The 20,050-nt window shown below is 44.2% G+C and overlaps 1 protein-coding gene and 1 long non-coding RNA gene across 2 annotated transcripts in view; one reads left to right on the top strand and one right to left on the bottom strand.

Annotated features, from left to right (window-relative positions):
* Window positions 1–6,964: 6,964 nt before the first annotated feature.
* Window positions 6,965–16,497, bottom strand: LOC132581464 (uncharacterized). Its single transcript, XR_009556126.1, has 3 exons — window positions 16,337–16,497; window positions 12,528–12,793; window positions 6,965–7,240 (listed from the first exon to the last, which is right to left on the bottom strand). It is a non-coding gene; the product is annotated as an uncharacterized LOC132581464 (long non-coding RNA).
* A 171-nt stretch (window positions 16,498–16,668) lies between these two features.
* Window positions 16,669–20,050, top strand: part of QRICH2 (glutamine rich 2) — a 72,484-nt gene continuing 69,102 nt past the window's right edge. The window contains exon 1 of the mRNA XM_060253548.1: window positions 16,669–17,515. Within this exon, the coding sequence (XP_060109531.1) occupies window positions 16,979–17,515 (537 nt within the window). The 5' untranslated portion in view covers window positions 16,669–16,978. The remainder of the gene's footprint in view (window positions 17,516–20,050) is intronic.

Raw genomic sequence — 20,050 nt, 5'->3', positions numbered from 1 at the left:
GTCTGCAGTGACTCTAAAGTGACTTCGGTCACTTAAGGCTGTTGGAATCCAAGCACGCTAGAAGGACTGATTTTAATTGCAAGAAAATAGCAGCCGGGGGAGTTGAGAACATCTAAAAGGTAGACTCATCATTCTTATCTTCACTCTGAGAGACTTTGAATATAGTTTAAACACTGAGTGGATTAATAACAGACGAAGGCAAAGCATAATTGAATCGAAAAAAAAACTTTTACCTTGTTAAGCTGAGCTCTGTGGCTTTGGATGTGAACAACAGCAAAAAAAAAAAAAAAACCTTTCAAGATAAGAGTGAAAGTTGGCAATGGGAGGCTGGTGACGCAGAAGAAAGAAAAGAGAGTTGCCGTGTATATATGCCCATAAACTGCAGAACCTAGAATGAACTGAGCTGAGTGGGGGCACAGCAGGAAAAGAATTCAGCTTGGGAAAACTGAACGCCGTAAAAACAATTGCCTTCAAAGATATTTTGGAGAAAGGACATATTGTTGTGAATTTTTGTGGTTGCGGTTTCTTCATGCAGCTCAAAAAACTGCGAGATTAGACACGAGATCAGTCTAAGCTGTGACAGGAAGTGAAACTAAAAGGGGCTGGACAATAAATCAGAGCCTATAAGGACAACAAGAGCTGTGACATCCGACCTTTGAACTAGGAAGGAATGGAGTCCAAGACTCAGATCAAGAAAGACGAAGAGAGACCTCTCTAGGCTGGAACTGTACCATAGAGAAATAACGATTGCCATTTTAAAAGGGAGAAAAACTGTCAAAATTGTTAAAATTCAATATCTTTGCTCAGGAAGAAGGGAGAAAAACGAAACTAGTCTCATCTGAAAGAACTGGCTCTAAGCTATTGGATTGGATGCTAAATTTTATGTGGGGATTTTTTTAAGGTTTGGTGATTTTTTATATGTCAGTAGAAAGAACAACACGTGCAAGAGCCCAATCATTTGACAAGATGCAGGCTCAATTTGACGCTCTGGAGGCAAAAATGTTAAAAGCTATGGACAAATTGCATTTGGCAATAAAAAAAGATATTAAAAAAGAAGTTGGAGACCTTAAGAAGGAGATAGAGAATTTTAAGGAAGAGACTCAAAATAAAGTGAAAGAGGTAGAGATGAAAGTGGATACACAGGCCTCTGCCTTGCTAAAAATTCAAGAAAAGGTCATAATACACGACTGTAAGTTGCTGGAGTCACAAGTGCGTCTAAGAGGGGTACCTGAAAAAGAAGACACAGACTTAAAAGGCTATATGGTGGATATCATCACTGAGTACATAGAAGAAGACCCTGACAGATTTAAGAGTATGTTGGAGGGTGCCTACAGAGTCAACTCAGTTTATGCGAAAAATAAAGGTCTGCCAAGAGACATCGTCATAAGATTAAGATCAAAAGAAGTGGCAGAGAAAATTTTGAGGAAAGGGTACCAAAAAGCCTGGGCAATAGAAGGGAGCAGAGTTAAAATAATGAAAGAGCTACCAAGAGAAGTGATCAGCGATAGGAAAAAGTACAAGAAGCTAACCGATCAGTTGCGTGCAGAGGGCACAAGATATAGATGGATAATACCAGAGGGTCTTGGATTTGAACAAAATGGCAAAAGGATTACAATAAGAAGCGAACAAGAGATGCATAGCTTTTTTGAAGAAAATAAAGAACCAACATCATAATGGAGTACAAATTACTATCTTGGAATATAAATGGACTAAATTCACCACAGAAAAGAAGGAGAACATTTCATTGGATTAAAAAGCAAAAATGTAATATAATTTGTTTACAGGAAGTTCATATACAACGCAAGGACAGTAAATTTTTGTGGAATAGAAATTTGGGGTTGGAATTTTTTTCACTAGCAGAGCAAAAGAAAAGAGGGGTGGTTTTTTACATTAAAGAACAACTTGACCCAAAATTAATCTTTAAAGACAAAGAAGGAAGATACATTGCTGTTGAGGTGACGATAGAGGCGAAAAAAACGTTACTACTAGGACTCTATGCACCCAATGGAGCGAAAGACAAATTCTTTAAAGACATAAATAGACAAATGGACGAAGAGACTTATGACCAGGTATTGATGATGGGCGATTTTAATGGGACAATACAAAATAACCTTGACAGATCAAGTCCAAAGAAGAATGATAAAGAAGGGAAGCTGCCCAATTCTTTCTTTGAGTTGATTAAACAGGAAAATCTAGAAGACATTTGGAGAAAGTTCAACCCTGAGGTAAGAGACTATACATTTTTCTCAGCAAGGCATAATTCTTTTTCCAGAATTGACATGTTGTGGGGTTCCCAAGGCTTGGGCCTCATAACAAAAAAAATTGAGATTCTTCCAAAGGTTTGGGCGGACCATAATCCAATATGCTGGTCAACAAAATTGCAAAGAAAATCAAGAAGATGGAGAATTAATGAGGATTTACTACAAAATAAAGACACTGTATCATTCTTAGAAAAGGAGACTGCAGCATTCTTCCAAATAAATGAAACGGATGATATGGAATATCCAACAGTATGGGACACTTATAAAGCAGTAATGAGGGGTATATTAATTACATTGAATAATAAAGACAAAAGAGCAAGAGAAGAAAGGCTGTCAGCACTGCAAAATGAAATAGATAAAAAAGAAAAGGACTTAAAAAAAAGACCAGGGAAGAAAAAATTAATAAAAGAAATTACGATATTACAATCCCAAGTTAAACATTTGCTGAATAAAGAATTAGAATGGAATTTAAAAAATTTGAAACAGAAATCGTTTGAAAGTGCAAACAAACCTGGTAAATACCTGGCCTGGCAATTAAAAAAAAGGAAAGAAAATAAGACTATAAATAAAATCATGGCAAATGGGAAAACAGTAGTGGATCAAGAAGGAATTAAAAGAGAATTCTTTAAATACTATGCAAATTTATTCAAGGGTGTGAATGTAAGTAAAGAAAAAGTGGAAGAGTATCTACGAAACATTCAGGTGGCACCTTTGACGGAACATATGAAAAAGATATTAAATGACCCAATAGAGAAAATTGAAATAGAAGCAGCAATAAAAGCAATGCAAGAGGGTAAAGCTCCAGGGCCAGATGGATTTACGTCAAAATTTTACAAATCTCTCAAGGATGAATTAACACCCAAACTGTTGAAGTTGTTAAACACGATAAGAGAAGAAGGGAAAATCCCAAAGACCTGGAGGGAAGCTGTAATCTCTCTGATTCCTAAGGAAGATAAAGATAGCACAAACGTAAAAAATTATAGACCAATCTCATTGTTGAATAATGACTATAAGATCTATACAAGAATTTTAGCAGAGCGACTGAAACAATACCTGACCAACTTTATAAACAAAGACCAAGCGGGATTTCTTCCTAAAAGACAAATAAGGGACAATGTAAGAGCTGTTATTAATGTTGTGGAATACTATGAAAAGCACCCGGAAAAAGAAGTGGCCTTATTTTTTGTTGACGCAGAGAAAGCCTTCGACAACTTAAATTGGGACTTTATGTTTGCGGTAATGGAAAAAATTAATTTAGGGGAACAATTTATAAAAATGACAAGAGCAATATATACAGATCAGCATGCAAAATTGTGTATAAATGCAGACCTTACCAAAGAATTGAAAGTGAGTAAAGGAACAAGGCAAGGATGCCCGCTATCACCATTGTTGTTTATAATGACTCTTGAAATTTTGTTACAACAAATTCAAAAAGATGAAAAAATAGAAGGTCTAAAAATTAGAAGATTCTCTTATAAATATAAAGCTTTTGCAGATGATATAGTGTTCATAATGGAGAATCCGGTTCAAGTGTCACCACTGCTGTTAGCTAAGATAAAAGAATACGGAGAACTAGCAGGATTATACATAAATAAGGAGAAATCGAAATTCCTCTGTAAAAACATGCAACCAAATAAAACAAACGAACTACAAAAGGTGACAGGTTGTGAAGTCACAACCAAAGTTAGGTACCTTGGAATAGAGATAACAATGAAGAACATTGATTTATACAAAAACAATTATGAAAAACTGTGGTGTAAGATGGACAAAGATTTGATGAAATGGAATAAACTCAACTTGTCCTTACTGGGCAGGATAGCTGCAATCAAAATGAATATTTTGCCAAGGATAATGTATTTGTTTCAAACCATCCCGATTGTAAAAGAAGCAAAACAATTCAACAAATGGCAAAGGAAAATCTCTGATTTCATTTGGGCCGGAAAGAAACCAAGGATAAAGATGAAGATCTTAACGGATGCCAAAGAGAGAGGAGGTTTTCAACTTCCCGATCTAAGACTATACCACGATGCAGTTTGTTTGACATGGATAAAAGATTGGATAATGCTGTTAGATAAAAAACCTTTGTGGTTAGAAGCTCACGGAAATAGATTCGGCTGGCATGCATACATGTATTATGGGAAGAATAAAATGGATGGTTTTTTCTCTCACCACTATGTCAGAAATACATTACTAAATACTTGGATAAAATACAAGAAATACGGGGACGAGAGAAAACCATTATGGATAGTGCCAGCAGAAGTAATAAAAATAACAGCTGATTCTGAAGAAAAAAGAGAAATGTCATATAACCAACTGCTTAAGATTCAAGGAGACAAAATTGAATTAAAAACCTCAGAAGAGCTAAATAACAATTATGATTGGTTTCAAATGCAACAAATTAAAAGTTTGATGGAAAATGACATAAAATCAGAGGGGATTAGACGAGAACAAACAGAACTGGAAAGAGTCCTGTTAGGTGACAATGAAAAATTGATATCAAAAGTATATAAGTTATTATTGAAATGGTCTACAGAAGAAGAAGTAGTAAAGTCTCAAATGGTCAAATGGGCAATTAATGTGAATAGAGAAATACAAATGGAAACATGGGAGCACCTCTGGAAGAACTCAATGAAGATATCAACTTGTCAAAGCATTAAGGAGAACTGCTTTAAAATGATGTATAGGTGGTATATGACTCCGAAAAAATTGGCTAAGATAAGTAAGAAAATGTCGGATAGATGTTGGAAATGTAAAAAACATGAAGGTTCTTTCTTCCATATGTGGTGGACATGTGAAAGAGCGAAAGAATTCTGGAAGATGATACAACAAGAAATCACCAAAATTTTGGGCTATGATTTTAAGAAAATTGCAGAGACGTTTTTACTTGGATTACAATTAGAAAAATACCCAAAAGAAGACAGGACTTTAATTTGGTACCTGTTATCAGCTGCTAGGACTTTGTACGCGCAGCTTTGGAAGCAAGAAAAAATACCAGAGAAATGGGAATGGACCATGAAAGTTTTATCGTGGTGTGAAATGGACAAATTAACCAGAACACTAAGAGACTATGATTTAGAGATATTCAAAAGGGAGTGGAGAAAATTTAAAGGATATATGGAGAAAACTTGGAAAGTAAAGAAATATTGGACATTTTTTTAGTTGTAAGAATATATATACGGAACTTTGAGCAATCAGAAGTGCCTTTAGTATGGATTTGAACTTATAACCTCGGGGAAGTCAACATTGGAGGGAGGGGGGATGGAAATGTCATATGGGTTAATGTGAAAAAAAAAGAAAAAAATTAAGAAATAGATAAGCTTTGTAACCATATGCTACCAATAAATTGTTTAAAACACAAAAATATATTAATATTAAAAATATTTGATTGAATTTGTCATTGCATTTGAGTATCACAATACAAATGGTCAACAATCAAATATTTTTGATGTCCACGTTTTCAATATTTACTTCTGGATGAAATTCTAACTCCCAAGTTTTATGTTTCATGAATGGAAATGTAGATAAAAGCTGTCTTTGAGCATTTCAAAATCACAAACCACTACTTTCACTAGTGAAAATCTGGCATAAAGCTATTTGCCTGTGTCCAAATTGTAGTTTGACTATTTGTAAATACTAGTGATATGTTAAATTGAAGAGTTGTGCTATTTCTACAGCAACATTGTAAGTCCAAGGTGGTTCCGAGCTCATCTGTTCTCAGAGTGACCCTTGATGCAATAGAAAATGAGATTCCTATATCTTTTGAAGAGACAGATTTCCTCTCTACTGCATGACAAGCTGTATCTGCAGAATCCCCTCCTCTACCTAGTCTCCTTTGCATCTGGTCACCATATGTATTCCATACTAAATAGAAAGAAGGCCTGAAGTGCACTTCACTGGAGGCACCTTGATTAGAAGGGAAAGAGGGCTCCCAACAAACTCCAATCAAGCCTCACTTTCCAGAAAGGAAATGCCTGCACACCTGCCCGGCCCATTTGACCCCACAATAAGCCCTTATTCAGACTGTGAGTAAAACATATCTGATAAATTCTTCATCCTCATCTATGTCTAGGGCTATTTCTGTGTTATCTGAGGGTGCTGCTAATCCTATACTAAGGGAAAGCAATGTTATTGTGATTGTGACCCAAATTGTTCAAAGCTGAGTTTCTGGGACATTTTCTTCTATTTTTCCACTTCATTATATTACTTTGCTCTCTCCAATTCTCCAAGGGCTGTCTAGGGTTTCCAACCCTGATCACTGAAAGAAACAGAAAAGTGCAGCCATGTTCTCTTGATCCTAGCTGTGTGTTGCGGCTTTAGAGATGCTCTTCCAATGGAGGAATTCAGCAAGGATGAGTGCACAGTTATGCTTATGAATAAAATCATCAGTTTGAATTAAAATATTGACGATCTGGAGGGAGCTACCGTTCTTAATGTGGGTCTGACTAACCTCAGGGTCAGTGCCAGATCTGTGTTGGAAAATACCTGGAGATTTTGGGGGAGCAACTGGGAGAGGGCAGGGTTCGAGGAGGGGAGGGGCCTCAGCATGCCATAGAGCCCACCCTTCAAAGCAGCGATTTTCTCCAGGGGAGCAGATCCCTGCCAGCTGGAGATCAGTTGCAAATGTGGGAGATCTCTAGGTCTCACCTGGAGACTCGAGAACAAGCTGTAAACTCTGTGTGAAAAAACACCTCTTGACTCTGTACTTAACAAATAGAAAGTTGTTTTAATAATAAAGTTACATATATAAATCCACAACTGTGACTTCTTATCTGCGCAACTCAAGTTGCTCATAGATATCGAAAATACATGAAATCCCAGACTGTGATGCAGTTATTGGTTTTTACATACAGTTCGATCTGATCTCCTTGTTTCCAATTCACTTCTCACAGCCAAGTATTTTCAAGTCCGTTCATCCCACTGATGCAGCAAGAGGCAAAAACAGTCTAAGGTCCTGTTTCGTTGGCTGCTTTTTCCAAGTTCTAGTAAAACAATTTTTAGCAACACGTTTATTAAAAAGCATTCCTCTAGACATGAAGAATCATAGAGCAATACCTATCCTATAATGCAAATTTCTTACCTTAATACTACTAAAAAAAAACTTTCACATTTTCAAGCCCCACCACTCTCTTTGGTTTCATTTTGCTCAACAACTCCCTCTAATTCTCAGCAGTAATATTCACGCCGTCTCAATCCTCCAGGTGTAACTAATTAAATACCCGTTAAAGGGATAAGGTGCATTGCTTCTATTCACACAACACGGGATGTACATACTTATTTTATTGTTTTAAAGAAAGCAGGCTAAATCCCACTTGCTATTCAGACTATTGGGTTCTAGTGTATTGAGATGGAAAATCCATCTCACCTTCTGTTGTACCAAATATCATACCAAACCTTTAATGGCGTAACAGTTGCAAATGAGAATACGCTGAATATAAAAAATTTAAACAATGGAGATAAAATCAAAAAGATTTACAGAATTGCACTCCCAAGCCTGTACCATCCTGAGGTACCATTTCATGTAAATTCCTCCCCATCCCCAAGCTCCTCCAGTCCTGCTGACTGCTGGGCCACAATCATTAAGACACATGGAGGGGTGGAAGCCACAGCCATCAAGCATTCATAAGTATTACCACATCTTTTGTTATGTTGGATAGACTGAGACACAATGACTGGAAGCCAACCATGTAGGATAGGATAGGCCCATTTATATATCCCCCTCCCCCAGCTCACTATAGTACTAAGGAACAGCCCACAACCATTTCTCTTTTACTAAATTCCTCATTTCTCACCTCAAGCTTATGAGGCGTCTTGAGGAGAAATTAGAACTGCACAGAACTGGCTGATTAATTTTGGAGCTGGTCAGTCATAGTAGCAGCAAGCCTGTGACCTAGGGTTGCCAAGTCCAATTCCAGAAATATCTGGGGACTTTGGGGGTGGAACCAGGAGACTTTGTTTGTTTATTTATTTATTTATTACTTTCCATTTATATCCCGCCCTTTCTGCAAGCGGACTCAGGGCGGCTTACAACATTATAAAAACAATCAGTCCAATAAAACATATAAAACCATAATTTACATATCAACTTTAAAACCATTCAAAAGTCCAGTATAGGCGGTATTGACTTCTCAACTATGATCGCCAGCATTCTGTAGGATGTCCGGTGGCAGCCCTATTTCAATTAGACCGCAAAAGCCTGTTTAAACAATTCGGTCTTACAGGCCCTGCGGAACGCAGACAAATCCCGCAGGGCCCTTATAGCTTCTGGGAGGGTGTTCCAAAGTTCTGGTGCTGCCACCGAAAAAGCCCTGGATCTTGTTATACATAGCCTGGCTTCTTTTGGGCCAGGGGCAGACAACAGATTTTTTTTTTTGGGGGGGGGGTAGAGCCAGGAGACACTGGGGTGGAGCTAGGAGCAAGGGTGTGACAAGCACAATTGAACTCCAAAGGGAGTTCTGTCCATCACAATTAAAGGGACCTCACAACTTTTTAAATGCCTTCCTTCCCTCCACCCTCTCCTTCTCTGATTTCACCTCAGAGGCAGAGCAAAGCGGGCGACGCCGCTGCGCTGCCGCCTCTTCTCCGCTTCACCGTAGCTGCTCCTCCGAGATGGGCTCAGCCTGAGCCCATCTCGGAGGAGCAGCTACGGTGAAGCGGAGAAAAGGCGGCAGCGCAGTGGCGTCGCCTGCTCCACCTCTAAGGTAAAATCAGAGAAGGGGAGGGTGGAGGCAGGCCAGGAGCGTGGCGAGCCACGAGTCCGGGTCCTAGAAGGACCCAGATTCGTGGCTCGCCATGCTCCTGGCCTGCCTCCACCCTCCCCTTCTCTGATTTTACCTCAGAGGCGAAGTGGAGCGGGCGATGCCGCTGCGCTGCTGCTGCCTCTTCTCTGCTTCATCTTAGCTGCTCCTCCGAGATGGGATCAGCCTGAGCCCATCTCGGAGGAGCAGCTACGGTGAAGCGGAGAAGAGGCGGCAGCTGCGCAGCGGCATCGCCCACTCTGAGATGGGGCGGCTCGCCACGCTCCTTGGCGCCGTTTCCCCCCCTCCACCCGCTCCCGTTTTTTTGGGGAGCGGGGGAAGAGGCTGGAAATCCTGGGGTCCCCCGCCAGGGCGGGAGGGTTGGGAAGCCTAGGGTGGAGCCAGGAAACTTTGGGGGTGGAGCCAGGAGCAAGGTTGTGATAAGCATAATTGAACTCCAAAGGGAGTTCTGGCCAGTACATTGAAAGGGACCGCACACCTTTGAAATGCCTTCCTTCCATAGGAAATAATGAAGGATAGGGGCACCTTCTTTAGGGACTCATAGAATTGGACCCCCTGGTCCAATCTTTTTGAAACTTGGAGGGTTCTTTGAGGAGAGGCACTAGATGCTATACTGAAAATCTGGTGCCTCTACCTAAAAAAAACCCAGCTCCCCCAGAGCCCCAGATACCCGCGGATCAATTCTCCATTATTTTCTATGGGAATAAATCTCCATAGGGAATCATGGCGTGTCTAGCAGACATTTCCCTCCCCTCCCCCTGCTTTCTGATGACCCTAAAGCGGAGGGGAGGACCTCCAAACCGGAGGATCCCCTGCCCCCCTCCCGGGGATTGGCAACCCTACTGTGACCAGAGTGGGGCCAATGAATGAACTCTCCCACCTCATCCAGAGCAGTGTTTCTTCCCACCTAATTCCTCTTCCCTCCAACCCCACCCCACAGACATTTAACTTACGACATGACAGTTTCCATTTTTTTAAAATTTGATTTATATCCCGCCGAAGCAGGCTCAGGGCGGCTCACAGACAACAATTAAAACCCACGCATATTATAAAATTACACATTCCATAGTTAAAACATTCAGAGTAGTTTGGTGCTAATCTCTTTGATATTATATCATTTCAGTGGTGACAGTATTTCTTCAATTTCCCTACAGGCTCGGCGTCAGTTGAAAGCCAACCGAAAGAGAGTGGTCTTGCAGGCCTTGCAGAACTGGGCAAGGTTCCGCAAGGCCCTCGCTTCCTCTGGTAGTTGATTTCACCAGTGGGGGGCTGCAGTCGAGAAGGCCCTCTCTCTAGTGGTCTTTAGTTTGGCCTCCTTCGGCCCAGGGATTACTAATAGATTTTGAGATCCGGATCAAAGTACCCTCTGGGGAACGCGTGGGGAGAGACAGTCCCTAAGGTAGGCAGGTCCTAGGCCATACAGGGCTTTAAAGGTGATAACCAGCATTTTGTAGCGAATCTGGTATGCTATTGGCAGCCAGTGCAGTTCCCGCAGTCCCGGCTGTATGTGCTCCCACCTGGGAAGCCCCAATAGCAGCCTGGCCATCGCATTCTGTAGTAGCTGTAGTTTCTGGGTTCGACACAGGGGCAGCCCCAAGTAGAGGGCATTACAGTAGTCCAACCTCGAGGTGATCGTTGCATGGATCACCATTGCCAGGTTGCCGCGTTCAAGGAAGGGGACCAACTGCCTCACCCGCCTAAGATGGGAAAATGTGGATTTCGCAGTGGCTGCTATCTGGGCCTCCATTGTCAAGGCAGGCTCCAGCAGCACCCCCAAGCTTCTGACCTTGTGCGCCATTGTCAGTGGTGCACCATCAAATGTTGGTAAGGGGATTTCCCTGCCCAGACTGCTGCGACTCAGGCAAAGGACCTCTGTCTTTGCTGGATTCAGCTTCAACCAACTCAGCCTAAGCCATCCTGCCACAGCTTGCAACGCCAGGTCCAGATTTTCTGGGACACAGCCAGGCTGTCCGTCCATCAGCAGATAGAGCTGGGTGTCATCAGCGTACTGGTGGCAACCCAACCCATACCTCCAGGCAATCTGAGCAAGGGGGTGCATGTAGATGTTGAACAACATCGGGGAGAGCACCGCCCCATGAGACACCCCACAATTAAGTGCGTGCCTCCAGGATGACTCTCCCCCAATAGCCACCCTTTGTCCCCGACCATCTAGGAAAGAGGAAAGCCACTGCAAGGCTAACCCCTGAATCTCTGCGTCGGCGAGGCAGCGGGTCAGCAGCTGATAGTCAACCATATTGAACGCAGCCGATAGGTTTAACAACATCAGTACCGCTGAGCCGCCTCGGTCCAGATGTCGCTGGAGGTCATCCACCAGAGCGACCAGCACTGTCCCTGTCTCATGACCTGGGCGGAAATTGGACTGATAGGGGTCTAGGACGGAAGCGTCATCCAGAAAACTCTGTAACTGTAGCGCTACTGCCCTCTCAATAATTTTACCCGAGAAGGGTAAGTTCGAGACTGTCCGGTAATGTACCAATTCAGCCAGGTCTAATGTAGATTTTTTCAAGAGGGGCGGACCACAGCCTCTTTGAGAGGCATTGGAAAAAGCCCTTCAGAGAGGGATCTATTTACAATATCCCATATAGGATATCTAAGCTCCCTCTGGCAAGCTTTAATCAGCCAGGAGGGGCAAGGGGCAAAATCACAGGTTGTTTGGCACACAGTGGAGAAGATTCTGTCAACTTCCTCCAGGCTGAGTGTTTCAAAGCAATCCAAAACTGGTCCAGAAGACAGGCACAGGGCCTCGAGTTCACGTACTGTTTCCAGTGTGGCAGGGAGGTTGTGGCGGAGCGACGGGATCTTATCTGCAAAAAAGTTTGCAAAAGCCTCACAGCCGATCTCCAATTCCCTAAAGTTTGGCCTGCCTTGCGGCAGTGTTGTAAGAGTCTGAATTGTACTAAACAATTGTGCTGAGCATGAAATCGCAGACGCAATCTTGGCCGCAAAGTAAGTTTTCTTTGTGGCTTTTATTGCCATCTCATAGGACCTCGGGGGGGGGGGCTCCCTCTGGGTGTCCTGCCCCCCCAGGGAAAGTGTATGCGCAATACATCGCCTCTCCTTTCCCGGTGTAGTGAATGCTGCGTGGTCACTGTCTGGCTTTGCCTGGCAGATGGTCACTGCAATGGCCTCTCCTACATTACTGCATCCATGAAAACACCTTCTCGCTGGTCCCCCCCCCCCCCCCGTTTTTCACAGAGTTTGCCACGTCATGGTGCAACCAAATGTCTGGTGGTATAACCGGATGGGCAGGCTGGGCTCACCAACCTCGCCAGCCAAAAGAAGGAAAACTCTAAATCAAGCCCGGGCAGACAGAGCTCGTTAATGTAACACCTACCACCTGGAGGACTCGCTGCCGGCGTCCCGGCTTACTGGGCCATGGCAGATGACCCCAAGGTGAAAGGGTGGAGCCAGTACTGTGCACACTGCGCTTCACCTAAAAATTCCTCTGCGCAGGCCTGAAGGGTATCCACATCCACAACCCACAACATACCAAGTCCTGCAGCGATGGGCAAGGGGCGAAACGGCAGGTGGAAGATGCCACTGGAAGCTGCAGTCCCGATCCTGCATGTAGGCGGTTCAGGATATTGGTCGCTTGATGCTGACCCGGAGACAAAAGCATTTTTCGACTGCTACAGCACCAACCCCAAATCAGACTTTTCCCTGCAGCCACTGTGGCCGGACCTGCCTGTCCCGCATTGGTCTTGTCAGCCACCAGCGAGCCCGCAGCAGACGTGGACTACTGCACCTTTCTTAAATCTTCGTTCGCGAAGTCAAGCCGAGAAAGAGAGAAAGAGACAGACAGACAGACAGACAGACAGACATAGGACCTCATAAAGTCTCCATAAGATGGTCTCGTCACTTTGTCTCAAATATGCCGCCATTGCCTCTCTAGCCGTCTGAGCCCTTGTTTCATCTGTTGCAATTCCGGGGTGTAACACGGCGCTAGCTTAGAACGAAGGCATAAAGGACGCTGAGGTGCAATCTCATCGATGGCTCTGGAGAGTTGGCCATGCCAAAACTCAACCAGGTCACCCAGAGAATCGCCAGGGGGCCAGGAATCCCGTAGAACCATTTGGAACCGCTCCAGGTCCATCAGGCTCTGCGGGCAAGCCAAAATATGCTCACCGCCTAAACAGGCTTGGGGTGGGGCATCCACACGAGCCTTGAGGGCATAGTGGTCCAACCATGGCACTGCTTCAGCAGTAATACCGTCCACTAAAACACCCACCGCAAAGACCAAATCTAGCATGTGCCCCACCTGGTGAGTGGGCGTTGTAAATTTCCCTAGAATTTTCCAGCCAGGAAATGGCTGTCCTCTTCACTAATAAATAACCAGGGTCATGCTCTTAAGTCTAAACCAACTAGAATCCCAAACCCAAAATGAGGACCAAGATTTTGAGGATTACAGTAGCATAAGATAAAAAAAAAAAAACCTCAACAATTGATGTGTACTACAATGCATTTGTTGCATAAACAAATGCGTTTTCTATATCTGTTGTTGTTCTGTCGCAGTCTAGTCCAACTCTTTGCAACCCCAAAGTCTTCTATATAGCTTCTTTCTTTGACTACTGTTCAGAACTGCAAAAGCTCGATTTAGACGTGCACATTTTGTGTTGAAACATGTTAGGGAACATCTGGCTCCGTGCTTTTGAAGAGAGTGTCTTCAAAGCACAACAAAAACTTATGGCAATTCCTCAGAAAGCTAAAGTGGAAGCAGCCCAAGTCCTACTGATTTCAAAACAGCTTTGGATATACGTTGCTGGTGTATTTCTGCCTCTACAAAATGATAGCGTGGAAAACTGTACACACCATCCATTTCATTCATTCACTATTATTATCCTGCCCATTTTCCTAGAAGCTCAGGGCAGTAACTGGGATTGCTAACAGCCTTGGACAAAATGTCCAGTCCCTTAAATAGAGGTTCAATGTGTGGAAATGGGCAGCTGAAGTTTTTTGCGGTATATGGAGCTAAACAACAAAGTAAAAGGAAAGGTCCCCTGTGCAAGCACCAGTCGTTTCCAACTCTGGGGTGACGTTGCTTTCACGATGTTTTCACGGCAGACTTTTTACGGGGTGGCTTGCCATTGCCTTCCCCAGTCATCTACACTTTCCTCCCAGCAAGCTGGGTACTCGTTTTACCGACCTCGGAAGGATGGAAGGCTGAGCCAACCTTGAGCCGGCTACCTGAAAACCCAGCTTCCGCCGGGGATCAAACTCAGGTCATGAGAGCAGTACTGCAGCTTTAACACTCTGTGACACAGGGCTCATAGTACAACAAAACACCTGGTAAATAGCACACTGTTAAGTTTTCCTCCCACAACTGGCAATACTAAGCAGCACATTGGGTCCTACATCCAATTTTAACCTCCAGACCACTCCGTGAGGTAGGTTATGCTAAGAGAAAGTGACTGGCACATCTTCACCCAATGAGCTTCATGATGGAGTTGGCCTCCACGGGTGTGGGGGGGGGGGAGTAGGGTAGAATGAAAACAACAACAAAGACTCTGAGAATCAGGAAGCTGCTTCTACTGGGGTTGCCAGCCTCCAGGTGGGGCCTGGAGATCTCCCACTTTTACAACTGATCTCCAGCTGACAAAGATCAACTCCCCTGATTGGGAGTACTTCTTGAGGTCCCTTCCAATCCAGTATCCTATTTCCTCAGGATTTGTAGGAATTTAGGAAAATGCAGTTTTCTCTATGATTCCTGCTATTTATGAAGTTTTGGCTCTTTATATAATGTTCTAATATATAATATTTAAAATATATGTGCATCTATATGGCATTCAGACTAGGGTTGCCAAGTCCAATTTAAGAAATATCTGGGGACTTTGGGGGTGGAGCCAGGAGACATTGGGGGTGGAGCCAAGATCAAGGCTGTGACAAGCATAATTGAACTCCAAAGGGAGTTCTGGCCATCACATTTAAAGGGATGGCACACCCCTATCAATGCCTTCCTTTGTTGGAATTAATGAAGGATAGGGGCACCTTCTTTTGGGGCTCATAGAGTTGGACCCCCTGGTCCAATTGTTTTGAAACTTGGGGGGGGGCATTTTGGGGAGAGGCACTAGATGCTGTACTGACAATTTGGTGCCTCTATCCCAAAAAGCAGCCCCCCCAGAGCCCCACAGATCAATTCTCCATGATTTTCTATGGGAATAAATCTCCATAGGGAATAATAGAGTTTCTAGCAGACATTTCCCTCCCCTCCCCCCACTTTCTGATGACCCTGAAGCGGGGGGAGGGTCTCCAAGCCAGGGGATCCCCTGTCCGCACCTGGGGATTGGCAACCGTAATTCAGACCTATAGTGGGGGGTCGGGAAAATTGTAGCTAATAAACTTAATTACTCTACTTTGTGTCGCCAAGCTTTATATTTGTTAAATGTGTTGCTCAAACTATTGCTATTTTTTGTAGAGGGCAAAGCTATATATAGGGGAGGGACGGTGGCTCAGTGGTAGAGCATCTGCTTGGAAAGCAGAAGGTCCCAGGTTCAATCCCCGGCATCTAAAAAAAAAAAAGGGTCCAGGCAAATAGGTGTGAAAAACCTCAGCTGGAGACCCTGGAGAGCCGCTGCCGGTCTGAGTAGACAATACTGACTTTGATGGACCAAGGGTCTGATTCAGTAGAAGGCAGCTTCATATGCAGGAGGGACGGTGGCTCAGTGGTAGAGCATCTGCTTGGGAAGCAGAAGGTCCCAGGTTCAATCCCTGGCATCTCAAAAAAAAAAAAAGGGTCCAGGCAAATAGGTGTGAAAAACCTCAGCTGGAGACCCTGGAGAGCCGCTGCCAGTCTGAGAAGACAATACTGACTTTGATGGACCCAGGGTCTGATTCAGTAGAAGGCAGCTTCATATGCAGGAGGGACGGTGGCTCAGTGGTAGAGCATCTGCTTGGTAAGCAGAAGGTCCCCGGCATCTCCAATTAAAAGGGTCCAGGCAAGTAGGTGTGAAAAACCTCAGCTTGAGACCCTGGAGAGCTGCTGCCAGTCTGAGTAGACAATACTGACTTTGATGGACCAAGGGTCTGATTCAGTATAAGGCAGCTTCACATGTTCATATTAGGGGAGGGACAGTGGCTCAGTGGTAGAGTATCTGCTTGGGAAGCAGAAGGTCCCAGGTTCAATCCCCGGCATCTCCAAAAAAGGCTCCAGGCAAGTAGGTGTGCAAAACCTCAGCTGGAGACCCTGGAGAGCCGCTGCCAGTCTGAGAAGACAATACTGACTTTGATGGACCAAAGGAAGGCAGCTTCATATGTTCATGTTCATACATTCAATCTATGCATTCAAATCGGAACCCGACTCACCGCAGGGCTTAACACTCCCCCGGGAACCGGCGTCTCATCTCGGAGCCGCCCTTCTTTCACTCTTTCCCGTCGGAAGGAAAGGAACTATTTCTCGTGGCGCAGCTGGACTCTTTTAGAACGTGAATTGTCGACGCATCGCCGCTTAGCAACCATAAACGCCCAAACGCAGAAGCCGGCGATGAAAACAAAAAGCACATGGGCAGCTGTCGCGACCAATCGCGGGACGGCGAGGTCTGTGAAGTAACCAATAGAACGCAAAGAATTCGAACGGGGCTGGATTGTTACGGCGCAGATGGAACCTTTCGAAGCGCCGCGACGAGCTGCTCCGCCTCTTTTTCCAGCGCCGCTTCCAGTGGCGGCGCGTCTGAATGCCCGAGCGCGGGCTGGAGGGAGGTCCGGGGCCGCTGAGCGGACGGTCGAGGGACGGCGCCCTTTAGATAGATAAGGAGGGAGTCACTTGAAAGGGGAGGAAGGTCACTGGAGGCAAAAAGGAGAGAGAAACCCCCAAATGCTCTTCAGTGAATATTCCTGTTAGGATCAAGATTCTCCATTTCAAGAGGAAAAATATTATTATTTTAATTAATTAATTAATTATTTTTTAATTAAGGGAAATCTGCATCCCATTCCTAGCAAACTCCTCCAATGGCTCTCAAGATTAGCCTGTATGAGCTGGCAGACCTTTCCATAGGGACTCCAGAGGTGGGTGTGGTCAATTTCAATGCCCTCCATACCCTCCTCCATGCCCTCCTCAGACATCTTAAGCTTGAGGATATCTTAACCGAGATTAAGCAGGAGCGGGGCCCACCCTCGGCCTCCGCGCTTGAGGCGCCGGTGTCCGTCGAGAAGGGACTTGGGGTGGTGACCGCACCGCCCAAGGAAAGTGCTACTCGGCTGGCTGACTTGGAAAAGAAGCTGCTGCAGTTGGAGCAGAACCTCCAGGGGGTGGAGGATCAAGTCCAGGGGGTGCAGGACAGTGTCCAGGGGGTGCAGGACAGTGTCCAAGGGATGGGCAAGAAACTGAAAGGGTTCCAGAAACAAGTCTCCGGTCTGGAGCGACTGCCTTCGGGGACGGACTTGTTGGAGAGGACCAAGAGCGGCAGCGGCACTGCGGTGGCGGACATGTGGCAAATGATGCAGTTGCAGAAGAAGGCGGAAGCCAACGAGGAAGGTGTCGCGCAGGTAGGACTTTCGAACGGGATGGCGAGAGGTCGAGCGAGAGCGTAGAGGGTTTCGCCATGACGAGACAACTACAGTGTTTCATAAAAAGTTAAACCATTCTCAGCGATTTGTGTTTCACTCTAGGCCTTTCTGTATTTATTTACTTCATTTATACCCTTCCTTTCTCTCCAGTGGGGACTCAGGGTGGCTTACATACTTCTCTTTTCCTCCATTTTATGCTCACAACAAGCCATCCAGCACCCTTCCATGGTTCTCCCATGTTTTCTGACATTCTAACCACTGCAATCACACCTGGGGGTTTACTGTCTTGGAAAAGCATTAGCTGTGTTTTAAATATTATAGGATTATTCCTCCGCAGCATCTCATCGAGATGAGCAGTTGTTATGTATGAAAAGTAACCACGACAAAGCTTAAAATATGCTGCTCTTTTAAACAAATTGATCTTTAATGGAATCATGGCATTGAATTTGCTGTGAATCTTCTCGACACCACTGTTGACCTCTCTCCTTCCTGAAATGGCACCTGTAGGTGATAGTTTGTGTTTTGAGTCATGTTCGTGGTCCTTATATTTAGGGTCGAGAATACATTGTTCCTGACGTCATCTCAGTGGGTGAGTTTCAAAGCCCTTTCCTAACATTATCAGGGATTGGGAAAAACAGACACAACATGACATGGAAGAGTCCTGCACTGACATTTTTGGTTGTGTCAACAGAAGAAGTTGTGTTGGTCCTGCCGTAGTTCCATTCTGGCAGGCAGGCTTGTGGAAACGGGATGTGCTTAAGTGCCTGCATCCACCTCCAAAGTCCTCTAACATCTCAGCTTCACTTCCTCATCTGTATAAAGCAAAATATTTTCAAAAAAATTAATAAATGACCGCCTGGTGCCCAGAGATGTGAAGATTATAGAAGTTTGTAAAGTACACATTAAAGGATATAAAAATTATTCTCAATTCATAATAACCATCCTCAGAGCTAGGAATGGCTTTGGGAAGAAGCCCAATGAACATTGCACCCAGTCACCATCTATTACCATGCATCCGGGACAGAACTTGACTAAACTGAGTCAGGAGGGAAAATGTGCTTTTAGTCCATTCTTGTTGCAGCATGGTCTCCTATGAACTTTGCAGGAGCTTCTGTGCATTGATTACTGTCAGGGCAAGTGGGGAATTGAGTCCTGATAGCTGTTGCTGATTCAGTTATCAGATGGAAACATGAGGGATCTCCCAGATCCTGTCAGAGGGTTTCTGTTGTTTGAACTTGAAGGGGTTTGTTTTCATTCCTCTTCAGAGGAATGAATGAAAGAAATCCTGCCTTTCACTCTCCTTTGTAAGTGATCTGGCTAGACATCCAGTTGAGCTATTGAAAGCTGAGCTATTCCTCAGCTGCAAACAGCAATATTACATTGAAAGAAGGAGGAGGCTTCATGGATAAGGAAGCAGAGCCTGATTTTACTTTGCAGTGAAAGCTTTTCGCACATCCAGCTCTGTCCAAATGGCAAAGATCTTGATTTTGGAGAAGTTCCAGATACCTTTAGCAAAGAGCAAATCTGTTGTGCATTTGGTTTTAAAATGGCTATTTCCTTGGGAAAAAAGCTTGTATTTGCCTACATACCCTACATACAACTTCCCTGTTGTATGTAGGGTTGCCAGTAGCCTGGAGAGAAAAGTGTCCTGTCCTTTTAATAGAGGCTTAATGGGATGTTATTAACCAGGTGATGTTACTTACTTCCATGCCATGAAAAGCTTCAGCTACTCATTTCTACACATGAAGCTTTTGTTAAAAAGGGACAGGATGTTTTTCTCCAGGTTGTTGGCAACCCTAGTTGTATGCCAACTATGCATGCAAAAAGCATGAAAGATGTTCAGAAAGTTTTAGTATAAGGGTTGTATCACTTTTATTAGAAGATGAAGAAGAAGATGAGATATTGGATTTATATCCCGCCCTCCACTCCGAAGAGTCTCAGAGCGGCTCACAATCTCCTTTACCTTCCTCCCCCCACAACAGACACCCTGTGAGGTGGGTGGGGCTGGAGAGGGCTCTCACAGCAGCTGCCCTTTCAAGGACAACCTCTGCCAGAGCTATGGCTGACCCAAGGCCATTCTAGCAGGTGCAAGTGGAGGAGTGGGGAATCAAACCCGGTTCTCCCAGATAAGAGTCCGCACACTTAACCACTACACCAAACTGGCTTCTGATGGTTCTGATTCTGTGTCCTTGGGTTAGCACAGTAAATGCCTTAGCCAAGCCACTTTTTGTGCTTGTTTAGACCTAACAGTGGGCAACTCTAGCAACTTAGGTGTAACATTATGACTACATGCCATGTGGTAGAGCAAGGCTGTATAGAAAGACTGGCCAGGAGGGATCTGTCAGAAATGTACATGATTACCATATATGGAACCAGAAACTGGATGGTCAAATGTGCCTTTGTAGTTAGTTCTGGTGGTTGACCAGAGAAATAAGGAAGTAAGAATAACTACTGAATATAAGAGTAAGATTCGTGTCCAACAAGATTTCAAAGCTTTCAGAGCTCCCTTGGAGT

Source organism: Heteronotia binoei, chromosome 13 (assembly GCF_032191835.1).
Source record: "Heteronotia binoei isolate CCM8104 ecotype False Entrance Well chromosome 13, APGP_CSIRO_Hbin_v1, whole genome shotgun sequence".
NCBI lineage: Eukaryota > Metazoa > Chordata > Lepidosauria > Squamata > Gekkonidae > Heteronotia > Heteronotia binoei.
The sequence above is the reverse complement of the archived record's forward strand: the minus strand, read 5'-3'. Positions and strand labels throughout refer to the sequence as shown.